This window comes from Pristis pectinata, chromosome 4, assembly GCF_009764475.1.
Source record: "Pristis pectinata isolate sPriPec2 chromosome 4, sPriPec2.1.pri, whole genome shotgun sequence".
NCBI classification, from domain to species: domain Eukaryota; kingdom Metazoa; phylum Chordata; class Chondrichthyes; order Rhinopristiformes; family Pristidae; genus Pristis; species Pristis pectinata.
In genome coordinates, this window is record NC_067408.1 from 71025570 (window position 1) to 71047579 (window position 22010).

At 39.6% G+C, this 22010-nt stretch overlaps 1 protein-coding gene across 22 annotated transcripts in view; it reads right to left on the reverse strand.

The window, feature by feature from the left end:
- The window catches only part of LOC127569895 (adhesion G-protein coupled receptor G2-like), a 136966-nt gene that overhangs the window by 51569 nt on the left and 63387 nt on the right, over positions 1 to 22010 (reverse strand). For 13 of the 22 annotated variants that reach the window (XM_052014932.1, XM_052014926.1, XM_052014927.1 and 10 more), the window contains 6 exons: positions 21389 to 21433; positions 17971 to 18015; positions 13182 to 13226; positions 11351 to 11395; positions 4340 to 4384; positions 2795 to 2839 (listed from right to left, as the gene is read on the reverse strand). In XM_052014932.1, the coding sequence (XP_051870892.1) occupies positions 2795 to 2839; positions 4340 to 4384; positions 11351 to 11395; positions 13182 to 13226; positions 17971 to 18015; positions 21389 to 21433 (270 nt within the window). The remainder of the gene's footprint in view (positions 1 to 2794; positions 2840 to 4339; positions 4385 to 11350; positions 11396 to 13181; positions 13227 to 17970; positions 18016 to 21388; positions 21434 to 22010) is intronic. The other 9 variants (XM_052014933.1, XM_052014934.1, XM_052014924.1 and 6 more) reach the window with 4 other exon arrangements.

Below are 22010 nucleotides of genomic sequence, written 5' to 3' on the forward strand. Positions count from 1 at the left end.
CTTACATATGGAAAACTAAACATCTTAGATTAAATGAAATTCATTTTCAGAAAGCTAAAAATAATGGAAGCTTTGCCTTACCCAACTTTAGGTTTTATTACTGGGCAGTCAATATATGAAATTTTACTTTTTGGTTACATGAGGCCTGTCCAGTATGGGTTTCTTTGGAAGCTAATTCTGTTAAAAAAATTTCTATTATTTCTTTGCTTGGCTCTTCACTTCCTTTATCAATAAATAAATTAACTGATAATTTGGTAGTTAAACATGCTTTGAGGATTTGGTTACAATTTAGAAAATATTATGGTTTATTGAGATTTTCTTTGTCTAGTCCCATTTTTGCTAATTGTTTTTTTAAACCTTCCATAACTGACATAGTTTTTAAAGAATGGGATAGATTGGGTATTACTTGTTTTCAGGATCTGTTTGTTGGAGGAAATTTCGCAATGTTTGAACAAATGTCAACTAAATATAATTTGCCAAAAACTCACTTCTTTCAATATTTGCAAATTAGAGATTTTCTCCGATCTCAAGTACATACTTTCCCTATAAGTCCTGATAAGAACTTACTAGATGTAATTTTTAATTTGAAGCCTTTTTATGATGGTTCAATATCTAAGATTTATGGTAGGTTATCAGGAACAAATAGATTCCTTTACACAAAATTAAAAATGCTTGGGAACATGATCTGCAGATTTCAATTTCTGAGGAAACTTGGAATCAAATTTTTAAACTGGTTAATACTTCATCATTATGTGCATGTCATTCCCTCCTTCAATTTAAAGTGGTCCATAGAGCTCACCTGTCCAAAGTCAAGTTATCGCATTTCTATTCGGATATATCTCCTTATTGTGACAAATGCAATAATGGAGAGGCTTCTTTAATTCATATGTTTTGGTCATGTCCGAGTCTGGAAAAATACTGGATAGAGGTATTTCAAACCTTTTCAGTTCTTTTTAAAATAAATTTTAAGCCAAATCCTTTAACTATGTTATTTGGGATTGTTGGAGAAAAAGATATAATTCTGGAGACTTCTGACTTATACATTTTGGCCTTCATTTCTCTTATAGCCAGGAAGGCTATATTGCTTAAATGGAAGGAAATTACTCCCCCCACTCATGCTCAATGGTTACGGGATGTCATGTCATATCTAAATTTAGAGAAGATCCGCTGCTCTATTTCTGGATCTATTCTGAACTTTCAAATATTATGGGGAACTTTTTTGAACTACTTTCAAAACCACTGATTTGGTGCTTAAAGTACAAATATTAGCCAACACTTTCATGTCTTTAGGGTGTTTTTTTGTGTTTTTTTTATCCAAACCGCTTCTGTTTTGGTAGTGGGGTTAGATTTTTTTAATAATAAAATTATTCCAATTTATTAATACTAATCAGTTATCATTTTTGTTTATTAATATGAAGTTTTGTGATTTCAAGTGTGATTCAATACAATCTATTTTGTAACATTTTGTTTTTTCCTTTGTTTCATGTACTTTGTATTTTTTATTCCGAATTAATAAAAATATTGAAAAAGAAAGAAAAGAACAAACGTACAATGTCTGTAGTAATCTGTCGAAGTGATGTCACATTAGACTCAATGTTTTCCATAATAGAAGTGAAAGGTTTCTTTAGGTGACAACTGTCATGTCTGGTACATGAAATTCCTTTGCAATGTGGCTGCAGACTATGGCACTGATGTACTATTTGAGGATGATATTGTAGCATAAGATAATCTTCTTGGCAGTTATATGGACAGGTCCCATAATACTTTAAGGAACTAAGTTTCAGCCTGTTCTGAACTGAATGGTCATGACATTTATCACAAGAAAACTTGCAATTTTGTTGTTAAAAGTCCATATTCACTTCAAACAATTACAAATGTTTAATATTTAACAGTTCCCTTTTTCTTCATTCCTTTTTCCCCAAAATTCCTTACCCCTGGCACCAGACACTCTGTCACATTATATTGTGCAGTAAACACTGGTCAGAAAAGCAAATGTTTTCTTCCAATTTTTCATCAGCAATGATAAGGTGTTTCTCAGAGATGGACTGTAGTTTTATAATATTGTCTTATAAACCATTGCTCAAACATTTACAATTTGCTGGTTATATCTCAGCTGGCTTATTGAGCTGTAATCCAAGGAAACAGTCTTCAGGAATAGTATAGAGGCATTGGATTGGGTGCAGGAATGATTTATCGGTGCCAAGGATGACTAACTTCAGATACGTGGGGTGACTGGGGAATCTAATTGCCTAAGAACAGGGAGAATTATAAGATATATTCACAGAGTGGTTGAAAATTCTGAATGGTTTTGATCAAGAAACAAGGGGAAATTTAACAACTGGTTTCCATAAATTTGGTTACTTTGGTTACCATGTAAGGTACAGTAACTTGTACAGGAACTAGAGGGAAAATGAGATAAATCATGTTTTTAAAATGATTTTTAAGGTCTGTCATTCATAATCTGGAAAGGTAATGGAAGCTCTTCCAATGTGATCTATGAAAAGATAACTGGATACATTTCTGAAGAGGACAGATAAATTCCATGTTCAAAAGAATAGTATTGAAACTAATGAGACAAGTGTTTCAAAGCCCTGTCAGAGGCACAATGCACTGAAATAGTGTTGGCCCTTTGCTTTTCCTTGTTAAGGATGGGTGATAAATGTTGGCTCACCAACAAATCTCACAACCAGCAAAAACAAAATCACATAAGAAGTTCCCATCTTTTACATCAACAAGATATCTGCAACAGGTTTCTAATACTATTAATAAGTTTTAAAGAACAAATTTACAGCACCTATAGTTTTCTTTGGAAACTTTGTTCCTTTAGGCTTGTTCTTTCCTGTAATGGAAGTGGAAGGTTTCAAATGAGATAAACGGTCATTCCTGGTGTGAGACTTTCCTTTGTAATGTGTCCAAATTGTGGCTCTGGTGTAGTATGTGGTATAACATTTTCCGCTTAGGAGTTGAACAGATATTCACAAGTCCTGACAACACTTCAAGGAACTAAGTTGCATCATTTTCTGGGCTGAATTGAATTAATATTTATCCCAATAAAATTTATAATTTTTGATGTCAGAAGTTCATCTTTGGTCTGCAATCACTTCCCACAGAAAGAAATTCATATTTTAATTTAAACTTGTTTAGTCCCTAGCACCAATCCATTCCATTTTTCCCACAACCGGACCCCTTGTCCCATTATACTGTGCTTCAGATGTTGCTCAGAAAAACAACTGTCTTCTTCCAACTTTCCATCAACAGTGATAAGGTGATTCTCAGAGAAGGACTGTGGTATTGTAATATAAACAGTAGCTCTGAGCTTTACAATTTGCAGATATTAGAGCCATGGAGTTGTGCAGCACAGAAACAGGCCCGATGGCCCACCACATCCTTTCTGTACTGTGGTTATACTTTAGCTGGCTCATTAATGCACAATTCAGGGAAGCAACATTGGACTTGGGGCAGGAATGATTTACTTGATTCACCTTCCCAATAATTCCCTCCTCCTATCGCCTGGACTACCTAAACCATTATTTTCTTCCCATGAATAAGCCCAGAAAAATAGTTCTATTTTTGAAATTCCATCAGCAGTGAGAGAAGGACCGTGGGATTGTTATACAACCTTTTAAAGCATTCATTTTACATTTTGCTGGTTAGATCTCAATTGGCATATTTACATACAAATAAGGGAAACGCTCCTTGAAAGAAGGTGGAGGCCTTGGACTGGATGCAGGAGCAATTTAACTGAGTGGTACAAAGGATGATTGTCTTCAGATATGAGGGGGACTGGAGAATTTAATCTCCTTAGAACAGGAAGGATTAATAGGCATATAGCAAGCCGTGTTGATTGAGTAAACAAGGGTAACTTATGTCCACTGGCAGGTTGCAAGACAACAAAAGGACAAGGATCTTGATAGCTTATGCAAAAGGTAGGGGGGAAAGTAGAGGAAATTATCTTTTTATAATCATTTATAAGTTCTTGTTCGCATAGTCCAAGAAAGTGAAGGAAGCTGTTTGAATATTAATCATCAAAAAGGAATTGGATATATATCTGATGAGAAGATACATATAAGCTCTGGAATGATAAGGTTGTATTGATATTGATCCGGTAACTATTTCAAAGGTGCAACACAGGCACGATGGATCGAGCACGTGTCTTCTGCCCTTTAGTTTATGACTATTAGGGATTGACAATAAATCAAAGCCTTACCACCAAAACCCACTACCTCTACACTGAGAAACAAAATAAAGTCATACCAGCAGACACATTTTTCTTCATGGTGCAATGTCAGCATTAGGTTTCCAATACTATTAAAATTTCCAAAGAACAAATTTACCGTACCTCTCGTTCTCCATGGAAATGTTGTCACACTAGCAGTGCTTTTCCCTATGATGCAAGTATAAGGTATCACATGAGACAAATTGCCTTGCTTAGTGTGTGATATCCCTTTATAATGTTTTTGCAGATTATGGCACCAGTGTACTATTTGGAGATTATGTAATACAAGTTTATTTTTTTTTAATGAGTTAAGTAATCTTGACAATTCCCTCCAATACGTGTGCAATATTGTTCAATTCACAGCCTTATGTGAACTGAATAGAAAATTTATTTTTACTGGCAACAAAATTTTTCATAGGTTATCTTTCTTATGTAGTTATTTTAGACAGAAACAAATTCAGAATATAGAACTAAACCAGGTTGTTCAGCTCCCATCACAAATTCATCCCTATTCCCCACTACATTCCCTCCCCTCTCCACTCCTCCCCCTAACTTCTGGCCACATAGATACCTGTCCTATTATTTGTACCTTTGGTGGTACTGCAGTATTGTGACACAGTCTTATAAAGTGTTCTTAAATCTGTCCTCATGTACTAGAAAGGAAAACACTCTTTGGGAAGAATATAGAGGCATGGAATTGCATACTAGAGGAATGAATGGTACAAAAGGTAATTGGCTTCAGATACCTGGGGTGACTGGAGAATCTAATCAGGTAAATATTTCAAGTTTAAATGGAATATTCAGAGATGTTCAATATCTGAATGGTTTTGATTGAGTAAATAAGAGGAATTGTCCTATGGCAGGTCAGTCAACACGCAGGGGTTCAAGGATACATTGTAATTTAATAGGGAACCAGAGGGGAAAGCAAGGGAAATGATGTGTCTGCAACCATTTTTAAGATTCGGACTGTATTGCTGAAAGACTGATGCAAGTTGCTCCAAAGTTACCTTTCATAAGGGAATTGGATATACTTCACAGATGAGATGGGAACAAGGTAGTCTGATGGGAGGAGGGTATTGCACCTATTCAGTAGATTATTTCAAGAAGACTGCACAGTACAATGGAACAAATAGTCTTGTTCTGTCCTTTATTCCATGATTATTGGATTATTGGGAGTAAGTGTTGGCTCAGCAGCAAAGCCAAAACCTGTACACAAATAAAAATAAATCGCTTTGGGGGTCTTCATGTTTCTTCACAACACAATTTCTGCAAAAGGTTCATAATGTTACCAATATTGTCAAATAACTAATTTACAATACCTGTGGTATTCAGTGGTTGCGATGTCACATTAGCAGCCACTGAATGTCAGCAAAACAAAAGAGCTGGTCATTGACTTCAGGAAAGGGGGCAGTGTACATGCACCTGTCTACATCAATGGTGCTGAGGTCGAGAGGGTTGAGAGCTTCAAGTTCCTAGGAGTGAATATCACCAATAGCCTGTCCTGGTCCAACCATGTAGATGCCACAGCCAAGAAAGTTTACCAATGCCTCTACTTCCTCAGGAGGCTAAAGAAATTTGGCATGTCCCCTTTCACACTCACCATTTTTTATTGATGCACCATAGAAAGCATCCTATCTGGATGCATCATGGCTTGGTATGGCAATTGCTCTGCCCAGGACCACAAGAAACAGCAGAGAGTTGTAGACACAGCCCAGCGCATCATGGAAATAAGCCTGCCCTCCATGGACTCTGTCTATACCTTTTGCTGCCTTAATGAGGCAGCCAGCATAATCAAAGACCCACCCACCTGGGTCATGCTCTCTTTTCTCATCTCCCATCAGGCAGAAGATATAGGAGCCTGAGGGCACATACCACCAGGCTCAAAGACAGCTTCTATCCCACTGTGATAAGACTATCGAATGGTTCTCTTATAGGATGAGATGGACTCTTGACCTCACAATCTACCTTGTTTGACCTTGCACCTTATTGTCTACCTGCACTGCACTTCCCTGTAGCTGTGAAACTTTATTCTGTATTCTGTTATTGTCTTTACCCCGTACTACCTCAATGTACTGTGTAATGAATTGTTCTGTACAAATGGTATGCAAGACAAGTTTTTCACTGTACCTCAGTACAAGTGACAATAATAAACCAACACCAATACCAATATTGTTCCCTAAAATGAAAGGGTAATGCTTCATATAACACACACTGTCACGCTTGGTGCGATGTTCCTTTGTAATCTGCCTGCAGATTGTGTGGCACTGGTGTACTATTTGAGGATAATGTAGCAGATAATTAATTTTATAAAATTAATAGATATTGACAAGTCCGAACAATACTTCATGGACCTTCACTGCAGCCTTGCCTGAGCTAAGTATACACGATATTTGACACAGAATTACTTGTAATTTTTATTGTAAAAACTTCATCTTTGGTCTGAAGTCACTTCCCTTGAAGTAAACCCGGATTTTAATGTGAATCAAACTTGTTCACTTCTCATCACCGATCCATTCCATCTTTCCCACTACAACCTAACCTGCCCCCCAGACACCCTGTCCCAACAGACTGTGCCTCTGGTATTGCTCAGAAAGAAAACTTGTTTTTTTCTGAATATCTGTCAGTAGTGATGTGGTGTATCTCAGAGAAGGTGTGCAGTATTGTAATATATTTATATAAAGCGATCCTTAAACCTTTACTAATTACTGGTTACATCTCAACTCATATATTAGTTTACAGTTTGGAGAAATATAATTTAGGAAGAATTTGGAGGCTTTTAATTGGGTTCAGGAGCAATTTATCTCTGTGGTACAGAGGATCATTGTCTCCAGATATGTGGAGTGACTGGAGAATCTATTCACTTGAGAATGGGAAGGGTGATGAGAAATAGTTTCGAAGGGCTTTAAAGTTTTGAACAGTTTTCCTTCAACACCTCACCTCCATCCCTGTGCATCTCAACATGACCCATTGTATTGAACCTCTGATAATGCTCTGTAAATTGGCTGCGCTATTTCGGAATTGCTATCTGCAGTGTTAAAGTGTTGCTCATGGAAAACTGAGGTATTGTGAAATACTTGTATGAAAGCAGGTTATTTTTCAAGATTTCTGGTTATATCTCAGCTGCTGGAATTGTGTGCAATGAAGGAAAATAGTCATGAGGAAGGATATTAAATCCTTGGATTGGGTGACAGGAGTAATTTCCCCACATGGGTGCAGTGGTTGATTGAGTTCAGTCTGTGGCACATCTGGTGAATCTGAATCTTTTAGATCAGAGAGAAGTAAGAGAAATTTTCACAGCGCTGTCCAAACAAGTAAGTAAGTGGAATTAATTCCAATTGCAGATCAGTCAGCAATCAGAATTTGCAGTGTTAGTGTAATTTATTTGGTGAGCAGAGGAGAGTGAGGGGAAAATTTGTTCATGGAACCATTTTTAAGATCTGGACTGCAACACTGAAAAATGGCTGTTTCGGAGTTATCATTCATAAGGGACTTGGATACCTTTCACATGAAGAGGCATAAACAAGGCTATTTGATGGGAGGAGGGGTATCGGGCCTATTGAGGGAACCATTGCAAGGAGCTTGTCCAGGCACAATGGGACAAATAGCTTTATTCTGCCTTTTATCACAGGGTTATGAAATAACCACTGGCCTCACCAACAATGCCCACAACTTGTACATGAATAAAAATAAATCTCATGAATGGTCCTCATGTTTCTGAACAATACAACTTCTGCATCAGGTTTCCAATATTGCTAATATTTTCAAAGAACAAATGTACGGTACCTGCAGTATGCTTTGGTAATGGTGTCACATTACCAGAGGACCATAGAACCATAGAACAATACAGCACAATACAGGCCCTTTGGCCCACCATGTTGTGCTGACCTTTAAACCTCACTTAAGACAATCTAAACCCTTCCTCCCACATATTCCCCTATTTTAAATTCCTCCATATGCTTATCTAACAATCTCTTGAACTTGACCAGTGTAACTGCCTCCACTACTACCCCAAGCAACGCATTCCATGCACCAACCACTCTCTGGGTGAAGAATCTCCCTCTGATAAATCCCTTGAACATTCCACCCATTACTTTAAAGCCATGTCCTCTTGTATTGAGCATTGGTGCCCTGGGAAAGAAGCACTGGCTGTCTACTCTATCTATTTCTCTTAATATTTTGCACACCTCTATCATGTCTCCCCTCATCCTCCTTCTCTCCAATGAGTAAAGCCCTTGCTCCCTTAGTCTCTCCTCATAACCCATACTCTCCAAACCAGGCAGCATCCTGGTAAATCTCCTCTGCACCCTTTCCAATGCTCCCACACGCTTCCTATAATGAGGTGACCAGAATTGGACACAGTACTCTAAGTGTGGTCTAACCAGAGTTTTGTACAGCTGCATCATTACCTCGCAGCTCTTAAACTTGATCCCCCGACTTATGAAAGCTAACATCCCATAAGCTTTCTTAACTAGCCTATCCACCTTCGAGGCAACTTTCAGTGATCTGTGGATATGAACCCCCAGACCCCTCTGCTCCTCCACACTGCCCAAAATCCTGCCATTAACCTTGTACTCACCTTGGAGTTTGCCCTTCCAAAGTGTACTATCTCACACTTCTCCAGATTGAACTCCATCTGCCACTTCTCAGCCTAGCTCTGCATCCTATCAATATCCCTCTGCAATCTCCTACAGTCCTCCACACTATCCATAACACCTCTGACCTTCGTGTCATCTACAAACTTGCTAACGCAGCCTTCCACCCCCTCATCCAAGTCATTAATAAATATCACAAAAAGTAGAGGTCCCAGAACTGATCCCTGTGGGACACCACTAGTCACAGCCCTCCACTCTGAATGCACCCCCTCAACCACAACCCTCTGCCTTCTACAGGCAAACCAATTCTGAATCCACTCGCCCCAGCGTCCCTGGATCCCATGCTCTCTGACCTTCTGAAGAAGCCTACCATGTGGAACCTTGTCAAACGCCTTACTAAAATCCATGTAGACCACATCCACTGCACTACCCTCATCAATCTTCCTGGTCACCTCCTCAAAGAATCCTATCAGGCTTGTGAGACATGATCTTCCTTTCACAAATCCATGCTGGCTGTCCCTAATCAGTCCATGATTCTCCAAATGCTCATAGATCCTATCTCTAAGCATCCTTTCCAACAGCTTGCGCACCACAGACGTAAGGCTCACTGGTCTGTAATTCCCTGGACTATCCCTACTACCCTTTTTGAATAAGGGGACAACAGATGCCACACTCCAATCCTCCGGTACCATTCCCGTGGACAACGAGGACTCAAAGATCCTAGCCAACGGTTCAGCAATCTCCTCCCTCACCTCGTGGAGCAGCCTGGGGAATATCCCGTCAGGCCCCAGGGACTTATCTGTCCTAATATTCTAACAGCTCCAACACATCCTCTCTCTTGATATCTACATGCTCCAGAACATTAACCTTACCAACACTGTCCTCAGTGACATCAAGACCCCTCTCCTTGGTGAATACTGAAGAGAAGTATTCATTGAGGACCTCACCCACTTCCACAGCTTCCAGGCACATCCTCCCACCTTTGTCTCTAATCGGTCCTACCTTTATTCTCGTCATCCTTCTGCTCTTCACGTACGTGAAAAAAGCCTTGCGATTTTCCTTAACCCTACTCGCCAAAGCCTTTTCACATCCCCTTCTTGCTCTCCTCAGCCCCTTCTTAAGTTCCTTCCTTACTACCCTATATTCCTCCTGAGCCCTTTCTGATCCTTGCTGCCTACACCTTATGTGTGCTGCCTTCTTCCTCCTAACTAGTCGTTCCACCTCTCTTGTCACCCATGGTTCCTTCACCCTGCCATTCCTTCTCTGCCTCACCGGGACAAATTTATCCCTAACATCCTGCAAGAGATCCCTGAACAATGACCACATCTCCACAGTACATTTCCCTTCGAAGAATTGTTCACTGCAATGGAAGTATAAGGTTTCATATGAGACAAACTTCTGTGCTTGATATCTAATGTACCATCTGCTTCTTGTACAGGTTTACTATTTGAGGAAAATATAACAAAAGATTAGCTTTTTTTTAAAGAGCTTGGCAGATATTGATGAGCCCCCACAACACTTTACAGAACTCTGGTGCAACTTCATCTTAACTGAACAGAAGTTATATATTTCATAACAAAACTGGGAATGTTTGTAGTCAAAATCTCACCTTTAGTCTAAATTAACTTATCACAGATACAAATTCAGATCTTAATGCTAATTGAATTTTTTCATATCCCAGCACTAATCCACACACATCTCATTAAAACTCATGCCTCCTGCTGTCCAGATAGACTGTCCCATTGTATTTTGCCTCTGAAATTGCTCAGAAAAAACAGCTGTCTTTTCAAAACTTTCACTGGCAGCTATAAAGAACATTTCAGAAAAGGACACTGGAATCATACCACTTTAATAAAGTATTCCTCAAACCTTTACTACTTGCTGGATCAATTATGTATAATGAAGGGAAATACTCTTTAGGAAGAACATGAATGCCATGGACTGAATACAGGAGTGATTGCATAAAGGATGATTGTCTGGAGATACACGGGAGCCTGGAGAATCTTAGAACAGGAAAGTTAAAAAGAAATATTCACAAAAAAGTTCAAACTTCTGAATGGTTTTCATCAAGAAAGAAGGGAAATCTGTAACCATGGGCAGGTAGCAAGGTAACCAAGCTTTTTGGCTTCCATGTAATTTATAGAGGAACTAAAGGGGAAATGAGGGTAGTTATTGTTTGCAACAATTTTTAAGGTCTTTCCACGTGGTCGAAGCTCTGTCAATATTATCTACAAAAAGGTAAATGAAAATATTTCTCTGGAAAAAAAATATATTGGGTATTCAGTAAGAAGATTGTATTGAAACTAATCAAGTTACTATTTCAAAGGATCCTCTCAGATTCCATGGATAGAATGGTCTTGTTCTGCCCTATATTCCACAATATTAGGGATGGGGATCAAATGCTGGCCACACCAGCAAAGCCCACAACCTGTAAATGAATATAACAGTAAATTGCACCAGCAGCCCCATCATTCTTAATGCTGCAGTATCTGATAGAAGTTTCTAACCTCATTAATATTTTCCAAGAACAAAGGTACAGTACCTGTGGCGTTATGCAGAATTAATGTCATAGTCAGCGTGCTGTTCCCTGTAATGGAAGTATAAGGGTTCACAAGAGACCAGCTACCATGCCTGGTGTTTGATATTCCTTATAATGTATCTGTAGATTATAGCATTAGTTGGCTATTTGAGGTTCTGGTAGCACAAAATTAACTTTGAAAGGCTTAATAGATATCGACAATTGCCGAACATTTATTGAAATAAATTGCAGCCTTGAATAATTTGAATTGAAATGATAATTTCTGCAGCAAAACTCTCAAAAATTGTGGTCAACAGCTCACCTCTAACACTTCTAACAGTTACAAATTCAGATTTTAACACTACCTTAAATGTTTTATTTCCCACCACAAATCCATACACATCTCACTAAAACTCCCTCCCCATTCGGCCCAGATAGACTGTCCCATGATATTGTGCCTCTGAAAATGCTCAGGAAAACACTTGTCTTTTCAAAACTTGCAGTGGCAGCTATAAAGAATATCTCAGAGAGAAGGTCTCCGATATTGTAACACTGTTTTATAAGGTATTCCTCAAGCCTTTACAACTTGCTGGTTATACCTCAGCAAGCACATTGATGTATAATGAAGGAAAATGTTCTTTAGGAAGACATGGAGGCCATGGACTGAATAGAGGAGCAATTAATCCTAATGGTACAAAGGATGATTTCCTGCAGATACATGGGGAGCTTGGAGAATCTTAGAACAGGAAGGTTAAAATGAAATATTCACAAAGAAGTTCAGAATCCACAACATTTAATGGAAATAAGTTGTAGCCTTGAATAAATTTAACTGGATATGATATTTACTACATCAAAACTTTCAATTTTTGTTCTCCAAAGCTCACCTTTGTTCTGAATTCACTTCTAACAGATACAAATTCAGATTTTAATGTTATGTGAAATGTTTCATACATATCTTACCAAAACCTCATCCCACTGCTATCTGGCAGCACTGCCCCATTATATTGCATCTTCAATAACTCTCAGAAAAATAGCCACTTTTTCAAATTTCCATCAGCAGAGATAAGGTGTTTCTCAGAGAAGGATGATGGCATTGTAATACTGTCTTATGAAGCATTGTTCAGAGCTTTACAGTTTATCAGCTCCATATCAGCTAGTTCAGTTATGTTCAATCAAGGGAAACATTCATTCCCAAGAATATGGAGGCCTTGGAGGAGGTACAGGTCTGACTTATCTGAGTGGTACAAAAGATGATTGACTTCAGATACGTGGGGTGATGGGGAATCTAATCACCTGAGAACAGGGAGAATTATTAAAAATATTTTTAAGAGGGGTTCAAAATTTTGAATGGTTTTGATTGAGAAACAAAAGGAATTTGTAACAACTGGCAGGTCACAAGGTAATCAAGTTTTGTGAATTCCAGATTACTTATATATGAACTAGAGGGAAAATGAAGGGAATTACTTTTTTTGCAATGATTTTTAACACCTATTACCCAAAACCTGTAAAGGGTTGGAAACTCTTTCAATATCACCTATCAAAAGATAATTCTATATAATTCTGAAGGGGACAAATGTATTGGGTGATCAAAAGAAGATACAATTGAAACTAATCAGGTAACTAACCAATCAGGTCACGATTGTAAAAGCACCTCAGAGTCACAAGAACATCTTGTTCTGCCATTTATTTGATTATGATTAGGATGGGCAATAATTCTGGCCTCACCAGCAAAGGTCACAAACTATAAACAAAGAACAATGTAAATTCAATCAACAATGACCATCTTTCTTAATGACACAATATTTGCTTCAAATTTCTATTATATAAATATTTTCGGAGAATAAATTTACAGTACCTGTGGTATTCTGTGTAGATGACATCACAGTCAGTGTGTTGTTATCTACAATAAAAAAAGTAAAGTTTCATACGAGACAAACTGCTGTGCTTGGTAATGTGTCTATGGATTATGGCACTGGTGGACTATTTGAGGATAATGTGACACAAGAGCATACTTTTCAAGAGATGAATAGATATTGGCAAATCCCACAACACTTTATGGAACAAAGTTGCATCATTGTCCAAGCAGATTAGTAATGATAATTATCCAAACAAAATTTTAATTCATTTTGTCAAAATTTCATCTTTTGTCTGATGTCACTTCTCACACAAATAGGTTTGCATTTTAACACTAATCAAACTTGTTCAGTTCCCACGACCAAACCATTCCACCTTCCCCAAAACTTCCTTTCCTACTTCCCAGACTCCCTGTCCCATTATAATGTACTTCTGATAATGCTCAGAGAAACAGCTCCATTTCCATCAGCCATGATAAGGTCTTTCTCAGTGAAGGATGGTGGTACTGTAATACAGGCTTAGGACTTGGTCAAACCCTTACAATTTGCTGGTTATATCTCAGCTGGCATATTTATATGCAATTAAGGGAAACATTCTTTTAAAAAAGTTGGAAGCTTTGGGCTGTGTACCAGAGCGACTTAACCAAATGGCTCAAAAGATGATTGAAGACTGGTGTGGTGACTGGGAAATCTAAATCTCCTGGGAAAAGTGAGAATTAAGAGATATATTCACTGAGGAGTTCAAAATTCTGAACAGTTCTGGTCAAAACAGAAGAGGAATTTGTAACCACTGGTAGGTCACCAGGTATTCAAACTTTATGGATTCCAGATGATTTATACAGGAACTACAGCAGAAATGAGGAGGAATTAACTATTTGCAATCATTTTAAGGAGTGAAAAAGTGGCAGAAACTCTTTAAGCTATTACCTCCCAAAATATAGTTGGATACATCTCTGAAGAGACATTTACATTTTGGTTTTCAATAAGGTGGTGGTATTGAAACTAATCAGGTAACTATTTCAAAGGTCCCTCCTAGGAAGAATGGACTGAATAGCCTCGTTCTGCCCCTTATGTTATTAGGGATGGACATTAAGTGCTGGCCTCTCTAGCAAAGCCCACACACTGTAAACAAACAAGACAGAAAAATATCACATCAACAGGCCTCATTGTTTTAACTAAAAATTTCTGAATTCATTTTCCAATAATACTAAATTAATTGGAAGTTCAAATCAGAAGCAGAATTTTTTCACACCTCATTAGTTTTAGTAGTAATTTTGGTTTTTATTTTATGAAGATTAAGTGCAGCATTCTGGGAAGAAATTCTGTTCTCAAGTAATAAGGAGGATCCAAATGCAAAAATGGAGCTCGCCTCTCCAGAATCTCCTCAGAACTGAAACGGTCTATCCCAGGCGCATCCTGGTGAATCTCCTCTGCACCTTCTCCAACACTGTCACATCTTTCCTGTAGTGTGCTGACCAGAACTGCACACAGTACTCCAGCTGAGGTCTGACCATTATTTTACCAATTTGGAGCATAACCTCCTTACTCCTATACTAAATATCCTGAGTAATGAAGGCCAGTATCCCATATACCTTCTTAACCATGTTATCTACCTGTACTACCACTTTCAAGGATCCTTGGAACTGTAAGACAAGGTCCCTCTGTTCCTCAAAACACCCTAGGACCTTACCATTCATGGTGCATGGACAAGCCTCATCAGTACTCCCAAAATGCATCTGCCATTTCTCATCCTATTTCACCAACGCATTGATATCACTCTGTAGACTAAACTACCCTCCACACCATCAACAAGTCCACCAACTTTTGCATCATCTGTGAACATACTGACCATGCCTCCTACCTCCACATCTAAATCATTGATAGACATTGCAAACATCAAGGGTCTTAGCACCGATCCCTGTAGAACACCACTAGGCACAGGCGTCTGATCACAAAGAAACCTTGCTACCGGCACCCTCTGTCTCATATTTCCAAGCCAGTTTTGGATCAAATTTGCCCTGGATCCTATGGGCCCTAACCATTTGCATCAATCTCCCATGTGGGACCTTATTAAAGGCCTTAGTGAAGTGCATGTGCTTCCACTGCACTGCCCTCATCAATACACTTTGTTACCTCTTCAAAAAATTTAATCAGATTGGTTGGACAAGACCTGACAAGATCTGTCCTTGATGAAGCCATGCTGCCTATCTCTCATCAGTCCCCGCCTTTCCAAGGGATCATTAATCCTGTTCCTCAGTTAGGGCGAGTGACTCAAGAAACTAGGTGAGGTCTATTTACAATGAAGAATAGTGAAGTTAAGATGAGATTGAACAAGATGTTCACATTTCAGTACTTTTGATAGAATAAACAGGCACAGTCAGCAACATAGGTACTCAAAGCTGGTGGATTTAAGGAAACCTACAAAATCACTGAATTTAATATGAACAGTGATTACTGAACTGAACAAATTGTTTCCTTCCAGTATACACTACTGGATAAGACACTGCTGGCACAGTCAATATTCATTGCACCTGCGAGATGACCAAATCATTGTAAAGCAGGCCCTACAGTTCTAACGGAGCAGAGTTGTGTATTGGAATTAATTGTTTTGCTCTTTGAAAGGTAGGATGGCCTGAATGTGCTCATTTTGTCCATTATTGTTTATTGATAAATCATATCATTGTTTTCTTAGGGATAGTAATTACTCAATTTTGTCATCAAGTGTCTGGTATTGGCAGCATACATAAGGTGTAAGCAGCAAGGATCGGACAGGGCTCGTGAGGAATATAGAGTAGCAAGGAAGGAACTTAAGAAAGGGCTGAGGAGAGCAAGAAGGGGACATGAAAAGGCTTTGGCGAGTAGGGTTAAGGAGAATCCCAAGGCTTTTTTCTCTTACGTAAAGAGCAGAAGGATGGCTAGGGTAAAGGTAGGTCCGATTAAAGACAAAGGTGGGAGGATGTGCCTGGAAGCTGCGGAAGTGGGTGGGGGTCTCTATGAATACTTCTCTTCAGTATTCACCAAGGAGAGGGGTCTTGATGATGCTGAGAACAGTGTAGGTGAGGGTAATGTTCTAGACTGTGCAGATATTAAGAGAGAGGATGTGTTGGAGATGTTAGAAAATATCAGGACAGATAAGTCCCCGGGGCCTGACGGAATATTCCCCAGGCTGCTTCGTGAGGCGAGGGAGGAGATTGCCGAACAGTTGGTTAGGATCTTTGAGTCTTGTTGTCAACAGGGATGGTACCAGAGGATTGGAGGGTGGCAAATGTTGTCCCCTTATTCAAAAGAGGTAGTAGGGCTAGTCCAGGGAATTACAGACCGGTGAGCCTTACATCTGTGGTTCGTAAGCTGTTGGAAAGGATTCTAAGAGATAGGATCTATGAGCATTTGGAGAAACAGGGACTGATAAGGGACAGCCAGCATTGCTTTGTGAAGGGAAGATCTTGCCTCACAAGCCTGATAGGGTTCTTTGAGGAGGTGACCAGGAAGATTGATGAGGGTAGTGTAGTGGATGTGGTCTACATGGATTTTAGTAAGGTGTTTGACAAGGTTCCGCATGGTCGGCTTCTTCAGAAGGCCAGAGGCCAAGGGATCTGGGGAAGCTTGGCTGTGTGGATTCAAAATTGGCTTGCCTGTAGAAAGCAGAGGGTTGTGGTGGAGGGAGTGCACTCAGATTGGAAGGCTGTGACTAGTGGTGTCCCGCAGGGATCAGTTCTGGGACCTCTACTTTTTGTGATATTTATTAACGACTTAGATAAGGGGGTGGAAGGCTGGGTTAGCAAGTTTGCAGATGACACAAAGATTGGTGGTGTTTTGGATAGTGTGGAGGGCTTTCGAAGATTGCAGAGGGATATTGATAGGATGCAAAGCTGGGCTGAGAAGTGGCAGATGGGGTTCAATCCATAGAAGTGTGAGGTAGTACACTTTGGAAGGACAAACTCCAAAGCGGAGTACAAGGTAAATGGCAGGATTCTGGGCAGCGTAGAGGAGCAGAGGGATCTGGTGATTCGTATCCACAGATCACTGAAAGTTGCCTCACAGGTGGATAGGGTAGTTAAGAAAGGTTATGGGATGTTAGCTTTCATAAGTCATGGGATCGAGTTTAGCAGCCGCTAAGTGATGATGCAGCTTTACAAAACTCTGGTTAGGCCACACTTGGAGTACTGTGTCCAGTTCTGGTCGCCTCATTATAGGAAGGATGTGGAGGCGTTGGCAAGGGTGCAGAGGAGATTTACCAGGATGCTGCCTGGATCAGAGAGTATGGATTATGGGGAGAGATTAAAGGAGCTAGGGCTGTTCTCATTGGAGAGAAGGAGGATGAGGGGACACATGATAGAGGTATACAAGATATTGAGAGGAATAGATAGAGTGGACAGCCAGTGCCTCTTTCCCAAGGCGCCAATGCTCAAAACAAGAGGACATGGCTTTAAGGTATTGGGTGGGAAGTTCAAGGGTGGTGTCAGAGGGAGGTTTTCAACCAGAGAGTGGTTGGTGCATGGAATGCGCTGCCTGGGGAGGTGATGGAGGCTGATGCATTGGACAAGTTCAAGAGATTGTTAGAGAAGCATATGGAGGAATTTAAGTTAGAGGGATATGTGAGAGGAAGGGGTTAGATAGTCTTAGGTGTGGTTTAAAGGCCGGCACAACATTGTGGGCTGAAGGGCCTGTATTCTGCTGTATTGTTCTATGGTTCTATGGTATTCCCAGTATTTACAAAGTGTTGAAAAATACATTAAAGAAAAAATGTGTAGAATGGATCGAGATTACACTTCCCTCCAGCTGTTATGTTACCTGTTGTGTTTGGTGGAGACGATGTCACATTCAGGGTGCTGGTCTCTGTAAGGAAAGTAAAGAGTTTAGTTCAGACAATCAGCTGCCATGCCTTGTCTCAGTCCTGGCTTTCAGCACTTGGGGTGGCAGAAAACAATGCTTGTGAAGATAACCAGAGAGGATGTTTAAGTAGATGGGGCACCGCAAACTTCTGCAGACTTCCCAACTCTTACACTGGGAGGTGGATGGTTTATACTTGACTCACTTAAGTTAGCTTAAATATATTTAGTTCCATTACAATGTGTGTGAGTGGTTGGTGGTGCTTTACTTTGAAATAATGTAATTTTTAACTCATTAGTTTATTTTTAGCAAGTTCCTGGTGTTTTTCAATGTCATTCGCAGATATTCAATTTCAGTGGCAGCTTTGATTGTCCATGAGCCTGAAAACAGAGCTTCACAATGGAGGCAAAGTGTTGAAGTGGACCAACTGTTGATAATTTGCCTATGTAGATATGGGCAGGCACAGTAGTGTAGCGGTTGGTGTAACGCCGTTACAGCACCAGTGACCTGGGTTCAATTCTGGCCACTGTTTGCAAGGAGCTTGTACGTTCCCAGTGTCCGCGTTGGTTTCGTCCGGGTGCTGTGGTTTCCTCCCACATTCCAAAGACGTACGGGTTAGGAAGTTGTGGGCATGCTATGTTGGCGCCGGAAGCGTGGCGACACTTGCGGGCAGCCCCCAGAACAATCTACCCAAAAGATGTATTCCTCTGTATGTTTCAATGTGCATGTGACTAATAAAGATATCTTATTTTAAATTAGTTAGACTACAAAACAGGTAGTATCTATAAAACAATCACATTATATAATGATATTCCTCCTTGAAAAAGGAGAAAGATTCCAAGACACTTTTGTAAAATGTCCATTAATGCATAACAAATCACTGGTTAGGCTGCAGTTAGAATAGATTGTATAACTCTGGGCCACAAGTTTTACAATGGCTTTATAGAGGCTGTGGAAAAGATTTATTTCCACAGCATGAAGAGGGAGGGACTGCTGTTGTGGTGAGAGACTCAGGAAACCAGGTGAGATCATTTTAATGCAGAGAAAGTTGAGTTTAAGTTGAGATTCGACAAAATGTTTATATTTCAGAATAGTTCCGTGTAAAGGAGCAGAACCAGTTTACACTGACATGAGAGAGAGTAACAAAAAGTACTGGTTAAGGTACTTACAAAATAACAAAAGAGACCAGGAGAAACTGGGAATAGTATAGGTAGGTGCTTGAAGACCAGCACGGACATGATGAGCAGAAGGGCAAGTGTTCATGCTGTATGACTCCGTAACTCTAAAATGTTTTGACATGGGACGTTATTGTGGTGTAGAATGCAGCAGGTAATTGAAGTGGAACCAATATTGGCATTCAAAAGGAAATTATTTATAAATTTGTAAATGAGATGATTGTAGTCCTGAGGGAAAATAATGAGGTGGTGAAATTAAATGTTTCCCTTCATCTATTAGCCAGCATCGATCAGCACACACAGTTTAACGTGCTTAATCTGCCCATTACCATCTTTACGATATAAAAGGTGAACATTTTCCAATGGGTCTTAAATATATAATTTCAGCATCAGGTGTTCAACATTTCTCAGTATTTTCAAAAATCACATGTTTAGTACCTGTTGTGTTCAGCGGAGCAAATGTCATAATCAGAGTGTCGTTTGTCAAGGTAGTGGAAGATTCAAGATCAGATAATGCTTCTATGTTTCATCTCAGAAATGTCCTTGTAAACTCTCTGCAAGTTACGGCTCAAGTCAACAAGTATTGTGTTGCAAAATGTGTTGAATAGAAACAGACAACATCCTGTCCAACAGTTCCTACATCAAGTCACATCACTATACCTTCACTATAACTGTTTCCTATTGTTTTAAACAACTAAATTAATCCACCATATTCTCAGAAAGCACATTCCCAGTACCCGTTGTGTTTGGTGGAGACAAAATCTCAGTGGAAATATTTGCAGCTGTAGAAAATATACAAGATATTGGATCAGCAAACCACCACATTTAGCAAAGCTATCATGAGACTTCAAACAATGCTTATTGATTTACACGCAACATAGATGAGAAGCAGTAATTGAAAGTCAAATAAAACTGCAGATGCTGGAAATCTGAAACACAAACAGAAATCAGGCAGCATCTGTGGAGAGAGGATTAGTTACCTTCACAAGTCTGGGACCCAGTTCCGATGAAGGGCTCTGGACCTGAAACGTTAACTATTTGTCTTTCCACGGTTGCTAATTGACCTGCTGAATATTCCAAAAGTTTTCTGCTTTTATAGAAAAATTTCACCCTAATATATTATTTGACTTAATTGTTTTCTTCTTGAAGTCCATTATATTGCCCTGTAAATCAGAGAGTGAATCACTGCCTCCCTCCACAGTATTCAGAATGAGAATCAGGTTTATTATCACTAACTTACATGACGTGAAATTTGTCGTTTTGTGGCAGCAGTACAGTGCAAAGACATAACAAATTACTATAAACTACCAAAATAAATAAATAGTGCACAATTAAAAGGAATGACAAGGTAGTGTTCATGGGCTCATGGACCGTTCGGAAATCTGATAGCAGAGGGGAAGAGGCCTTTAATGGGAAGATGTGTATAGCTGCCTCAAATGGACAGTCAACTTCTCAATTCAAACACATCTTTTCCCTTTTCCCTGCTGCAACGCATTAAAGAGTTGTGTGGCAAAATATGCTTGTAAAATAATCACAAAGACTTTGGCTAGGCCTCAACCGGTGTATTTTGCAAAACACTGGGCACCATGATTTATATATGGCCATATCGATGGGGCAGGGGATGTATACTTCCATTCAGTTATGGGGAGAAATGAGAGAAGGGAGCAATTCTCCTGAGAGCAGGGAAGATTAACATAAGATTGAACAAAGAATCTGAAAGTTCTGAATGGTTTTAAAAATTAAACAAGTCGAAGTATTTTCCACAGGCTGCAGCATAGACACTCAAAGCTGGTGGATTTAAGGGAAGTCCCAAAATCACTGAATTTAATATGAATAGTAATTACTTGCACACAATAAATTGTTGCCTTCCAGGGTACCCTACTGGATAAGACACTGGTAGAACAGTCATTTTTCATTCCAACTGCAGGTCGACCACATCCATATAAAGGAGGTCCTACAGTTCCAATGCAGGTGAGTTGTGCATTGGAATTAATTGTTCTGTTCTTTGAAAGGTAGGATGGCCTGAATGTGCTCATTTTGCCCATTATTGTTTTCTGATAAATCATATCATTGTTTTCTTATAGATAGTAATTACTCATTTTCATCAACAAATGTCTGAGATTCACAGAATTTTCAAAAATTATATTGAAGAAAAAATGTGTAGAATGGATCGAGATTACACTTCTCTCCTTCTGTTGCATTACCTGTTGTGTTTGGTGGGGACGATGTCACATTCAGGGTGCTGGTCTCTGTAAGGAAAATAAAGAGTTCAGTTCAGACAATAAGCTGCCATGCCTTGTCTCACTCCTGGCTCTCAGCACTTGGGGTGGCAGAGAGCAGTGTTTCTGAAATTAACCAGAGAGGATTGTTAAGTAGATGGGGCACTGCAAACCCCTGCAGTCTTCCCAACTCTCACACTGTGGACTAATTATATTTTACTCTCTGAGGCTAGCTTAAATATATTTTGTTCCTTTAAAATGTGCGTGAGTGCTTGGTAGCATTTTGCTTTGAAATGACATAATTTTTAACTCATTAATTTATTTTTAGCAAGTACCTGATGCTTTTGAATGTCATTCGCAAACGTTTAATTTCAGTGGCAGGTTTGATTGTCCTTGAGGGTCAGAATGGAGCTTCACTGACAGACGTGACCACTCCTGCAGGCAGTCATTTGCACTGGCTGAGGCCCTACATTGTATTGGGCAGCAGTGGACCACGTCAATGAACTGGGAGCTGGCCTGGCCGAGTGCCCTCAGGACCATACTGTGGCCAGTGATCATACGGTCAGTGGCAGATCCGCCCCAGGGTTTCATCCAATCTGTCTTGTCT